This window comes from Chionomys nivalis, chromosome 14 (assembly GCF_950005125.1).
Source record: "Chionomys nivalis chromosome 14, mChiNiv1.1, whole genome shotgun sequence".
In the NCBI taxonomy this organism is placed as follows: domain Eukaryota; kingdom Metazoa; phylum Chordata; class Mammalia; order Rodentia; family Cricetidae; genus Chionomys; species Chionomys nivalis.
In genome coordinates, this window is record NC_080099.1 from 26,750,914 (window position 1) to 26,756,952 (window position 6,039).

At 42.7% G+C, this 6,039-nt stretch overlaps 1 protein-coding gene across 2 annotated transcripts in view; it reads left to right on the forward strand.

The window, feature by feature from the left end:
• Nucleotides 1-1,985, forward strand: part of Fbn2 (fibrillin 2) — a 189,094-nt gene extending 187,109 nt beyond the window's left edge. For both annotated transcript variants that reach the window (XM_057788534.1, XM_057788535.1), the window contains exon 65: nt 1,391-1,985. In XM_057788534.1, the coding sequence (XP_057644517.1) occupies nt 1,391-1,765 (375 nt within the window). In that variant the 3' untranslated portion in view covers nt 1,766-1,985. The remainder of the gene's footprint in view (nt 1-1,390) is intronic.
• Nucleotides 1,986-6,039: the final 4,054 nt, after the last annotated feature.

Here is a 6,039-nt window from a genome sequence, read left to right on the forward strand (position 1 = left end):
TCTTTTGTAAAGAACTAGAGGTCTGACTTTCCAGCCTCCGGTATGTAAGGTTGGACCAAAGGCTGCCTGGTTTGGGATCTGGTCCTCGGCCCCTGTGTCTTATAGAACATATGTTCCTAACTCTCAGAGATTAATAACCCACATATAAGGATACTGGTGACTTCTCCGGAGGCCTGAGACAGTATGACTTCACAAGTCACCTCTCTTTCCAGTTAATATTGCTGAGAATTGCTCCTGCCGAAAACAAAACAAAACAAAAACAACCAAAAAAGAAACTACAGTCACCAACTAACTGGCCGTGTCAATTGACAGTTTGTCTGTTTTCTGGGCCCCCGAATCTTTTTCTTATCTATAGGACCATGCTAATTTAGCCCCAAAATCTCTGATAGTATTTTAAAATAATGAGTTAATGTTGCATTTACTTTTAAGTAGACTGAAGTATTCAAGGGTGTGTAATCATGACAAATCATTCATCAAGATATAAAGCCTCTCCCTTGCAGTACATGAAACATAATTCTGTCTAAATAATGATGGGTTTCTCTTAGCTATCATAGCCACAGCCTCACTGGAGCACAAACCCACATCAAAGCATTATGGCTTTTTGGCGTGTCTAACTAAAGCGCAGTCCTACCTCACACCCCAGCTGACAAATTCGGATCCTGTTATCTGGGCCCCAAGCGCTGGCTTTCACCCATCTTGGCTCAGACGCCCAGCCTTGAGCGTGATGGTTTCTGTGGGTGCAAGGCCTACTGTTGAATAGTCTTCTCATTTTGACCCCAGAAAAGATAAAATTTAGACTCACTTCTTAAATTGTCCTTTTCTTCTTTAAAATGTGTGAGAATTTCACAGATGTACAAAACGCATAATGATCATATCGACCCCCCATTTCTGCCTTCCGGCTCCCTGCAGACACAACCTATCCCACTCCCCACTTCTTTAGTTAATGTCCCATAGATACACTTAGTGCTACCCATAGGCATGCAAGCACGTGGCCATCCCCTGAAACATGGGCAAACTACGAGCGGCCACGACACCAGATCAAAATGACTGTCTCTCAGTTTAAAATTACTGAGTGATAAGCACCATATCCTATAAACTCATCAGAAGACCTACCTATGTGGCTGTTGCCTGTGGCCTAAGTCCTGTAAATTTAATGATCTTGTTGGGGCCAGGTGAGAGTCAGGAAGATTTGTGTGGGGGGGGGCGGGGTTCCTCCACAGGATGAAGTTTTGCCCCACCTCTATTTATAACATCATCTTTGACAGACAGCTGATGGCCAACCAGGGAACAACCTAAACCTTGCCACTGTGACTGTCACCCACCAGCCATGGATGGCTTTTGAGTCCACTGTGTGCCCTGTAAAAAAAATGTGTTCCCGCTCTTTTCCCAGGTGGAGCACATCAGCCTAGATAGCGTTGCCATGGACAGCCCAGTCAACATGAAGTTCAACCTCTCTGGCCTTGGCTCCAAGGAGCACATTCTCGAACTGGTGCCCGCCATTGAGCCCCTCAACAACCATATCCGCTACGTCATCTCCCAAGGGAATGACGAAGGCGTCTTCCGAATCCACCAAAGGAATGGGCTCAGCTACCTGCACACGGCCAAGAAGAAGCTCACCCCCGGCATTTACACACTGGAAATCAGCAGCATCCCACTCTATGGGAAGAAGGAGCTTCGGAAGCTGGAGGAACACAATGAGGATGACTACCTCCTGGGGGTGCTGGGGGAGGCTCTCAGAATGAAGCTGCAGATTGAACTGTATTAGCCCTTTGCAGACTTGGGTCCCAGCTCAGACCCCGGCACCTCCAGCCTTCAGAAGTGTTTGGAATGTCAGTGACTAATTTTAAATAGAAGGAAAGAGAAAAAAAAAAAAAAAAAAGACTTCTGTTCCTTTCCTCCCTGATTCAGACTTTGGAATGTCGACCCTCACAGGGAGGGGTAATTTAGGCTCCAGTATGGCCAAAGATTTGAGGGCAAAGGCAAACATAGTTACTGTATTTTTTATATAACTTCATTTTAAGATATATTGAAAAAAAACCTAAATATTCAAGAGATCAGCATATGGCACTAAATGCACAAATAATGTGAGCTTTCTTCCTGTTAGCAGTCTGGAACACTTTGGGTATTTTGCTATAGTTGCTAATTAAAAAAAAATATAGATGTTTATTTATTTTAATGCAGTAATATATGGAGAAATGAACAAACTTATGTAAACAAAAAGGGAAACTCGCTTGGTTTTCTTTAGATTTATAAATTTGAGCTATTTCTTTTAGAGGTGCTTTGAAAAAAAAATCCAGTACATTCAAGAGATGTTTCCTTTGGTTTCTCTGCCAGCCCTCCAACTGGTATGCCCCTGACTATTCGAAAGAAAGTCTCGCGGAGCTGAACGGGCAGTGTAATCGATATTTTAAAAGACGCGAATGTCGGTTGATCCTATCCAAAGATCAAAGCCAGAGCAGCTCACGTGACAGTGTTTCACATCACCAGACTTCACCAGGCAACAGTAGAGGAGACTCAACCTCTGTAGCAAAATACCTTGACTGCTTGTGAGACCATTAGCATTGCAGGCCAAACTGTACTGTATTTCCTTCTCCTAACCTCAAGGGACCACATGTGCCGCCCACAACACCTCATTCTTACCAGGGCGCGCTGCACACTTGTGGTCCCCCAGGCAGCTGAAGAACGGCTGTTCCTCAGAATAGGAACACCTGGCGTTCTGTCGTGTTTGGTGCTGTCGTCGATTAATGGTGCATTTATTAGGTACAAGCTATTTCAGGATTGCCATATGTGCAAACAATCATGCCACGCAGCCAAGGAATATATGTTGATGTTTTTTTTTTCTTAAAACCCATGTGTTTTTTTTTTTAGAATTTTTCATTAATACTGTAGTTATACACCATATGCCTCGTTTTATCATAGCTTATTGTGTATGAAATATTTTTGTAAAATGAACTGATGTTTAGCTTGCTTTAGCCATTTGAAAAGATGCTCCACCAGCAGGTCCCAGTAAGAGCACATGTCCATGTTCTCCTCTTCAGAGAACCCATCCCTGGACCAGCATTGAAACCTCATCCATGAAATGGCCAAAGCGCACACAGACTGCCAATCATCCCTCTCACACCTGTGTCGACCAAAGAGTAGTAACCAGCTATATCCAATGTTTGGGGGCTTTTTTGTTTTGTTTGTTTTTAATAAGTAAAAGAAAAAGAAAAACAATGTAAATTTGTAATCAAGTGTTTGTGAGGAAAAACTTATGGATTTTGGTTGTGTTTGTTTTTGTAGGTCTATGTATCAAATATGACACTTGTCTGGCAATAAAGCTTATTTTGGGGTACTTATGGCTGAGTTTCCTGAGACTAGAATGGCTGGTACATTTGTGGGAGGCACTGGGGACTTAGCTCACGGGCATATGTACTAAAGAACTGCAAACGCATTTAGAAGGGTTTGCTTTCAAGTCCCGTGCATATAGAAAGAGATAAGGATAGCAGTGGGGGTATTCAATCCTGCCTGAATTCTAAGCTTCCTGGGACCCAGTTTTGCCGTGACCTGAAAGCATTTCCCTTCCTCCACCAGTAAATCTGTGGAAGCTGTCGCACTAAAGCATCCTGAAGTATCTGTAAGAGAGTAAAGAGCAAAGTCTACTGGAGCCAAATCTTTAAGCAAAGCAAACAGCAGGCATACCTCAATGAAAATGGGGCAATTCAAACCTTATCGCTTTCAGTGCCACGCACTCTACTCTGTGAAGTGAATAGATTTAGCAGGGGATTGAACATGAACCCTCCTTTGATATGTTTCTAAAATGGACAGGGACACACACACACACATTTCCAAGATCTACAAGTTAATTTAATCCGTGGTAGGATTTGCACGCTTAAGTGTTTCGTACAAGGAATAAGAAAACAAGGGAATATTATGACTGATCTTAATTCTGTCCTTTGCCAACCAGAAATTAGCTGTGCGGAGTAAGAAAAGTGCTTGCCTCGGGGCATCCTCTAAAGCCCAACACGCACGCGCAGCTCCATCTGGCGTCTATTACTGCTCCAGCATGAGCTCTGTAATGTCCAGTGACCTGGAACCAAATCTGACTCCTGCTCTGAATATCAAGCAACAAGGCTCTTAGTTTATCTTAAATCTGCTCATGAGGACGTTCGAAAACCTACACTGCTGGGAGCTTCATGCAGAAGATAAAAGGCATTAGGCATGTTACATAGAAGAATGTGTTAGAAGAAAGGGATTCCAAAAAGCTTTTCCCAAGTGCGATCCTTACAGGCATCCCTGCCTTCTCTATGACAGCTGTACTTCATACCATCCTTCGTAGAACTAACCACTGAGGATGTTTCAGGTAGCATTTTCTTATTCCCGTTCCCATTTTTCTCCAAAATTTACCAGCGTAATTATTTAAAAATACAATGTTGACTCAGGAATCTAAACCAAACTCAGTGACTATATTCACTAGTGATAATGATCTTCAGGTGACAGGAATTCTCTCCCGCACCCGCTTTGTGACTTAGAGCTCTTGAGACACTTGTCCTGTTTAGTTCTTTTCCATGTTGCTGCACCTCACACTGCGTGGACCTCAGTCACATCTGCACCTGAACTCTGAACTAGTTCAGAGAAGCATCTAGTGACAGTTCACTCAAATATCTACTCTTGTTTTATTGTCTCAGGATTGGGAATGGTACCCATCACACTGTCCATTCTCTGAGGTGTTATTTGGCTTTAATTATCTTGTTTTGCAGAATAAATCCTTTGTGTTAAAGGTGAGACACACACCTAAACAGTCTAAAAACACTGGTCCACTTGAGTCTAAAAACTTTGGGGAACAACAGAATATGAAATTGAAGTGAACGAAACACAGCCATATTTGATACAGAAGATGGCAATTTAGAGTGTTCAACCTGACCATTCAGAAATACTCATGCTCTTTTAAGAATATGCTGAAAATATGAAAGTTCCCTTCTCTTCAGAAGAGAAAACTCCACCACTTCCCACGACACTCATGGCTCATCTGGACTCTCACTTTAAGTAGTCCCGCGGAGGAGGACATCACTTACTCAACCCCTTTCTTGTCTCCTCCAGTGCCGTGGAAAGAGACTGATATACTCACCCTTGGGACCTTGATCGGCTACTTGGAAACTATTTAAAGACAAGTTTATTGGGGGAGGTGGTGAATAGAGGACCTTTTTGTTTTAAGAGTAAAAAAAAGAAACCTAGGAATTTTTAAAGAGAAATAAAGATAGAAAGATGGAAGCCCACTGCTGCTTCATGGGAAACGAGACATTTGATACTTGAGGGTTGGTTTTAATTTTTTAGCATGCTAATGTTCTCAATATACTCAGATCCATGACTTCTTCATAAGAAGTACATTTTGCTGACTTTATCTTTGAAAACTCATTCAGTAAAACCCTAACATACAATGCAAAGCTCATTCTGTAATCCAACCATTGAGACGGTCTGGTCCTGCAATTAAAAACAGCAACATAAACAAACGACGCTCCTTTGAATCGGGAAGAACAATTTAATTTAATCCTGTCTCCTGGAACAAATCGTACGACGTCTCAGACTCGAACACTTCCCTGACTTGGTCTCGTTGTGTGGCTTCAAAAGGTCAATGAGGTCAAGGAAAGCTTCCGGCTGGTGGAAGGACCCCGCAGATAGCAGGAACTCGGTCAGGAAAGTCAGCCTTTCTTGATCTTTGCATCCATGCCATTGCCACCACTAGGGAATAAAGGAGACCACATACTGATCCAAAACGTCTTCCTAAACATGTTCCTCTGAGTATTGATACAACCACTAAACTGCAGGATTATGTCCAGACACACAACACCCGGATGAACCAGTCTTCCAAGTAGCTCACACCTGTGAGATTTGTAGGTACCCTAATGTTGCCACCAATGTTTATAATTGCCATATGGTCCCTTGCTTATTGGAATTGTGGGTGAGAACCCAGAAGTCCAAACCACAAACACAGCCAGAGCCTTCACACTACAGAGTCCCCAAAAAAGTAAGTAAAGAGACTGTGCTCACCAATAGACCCCA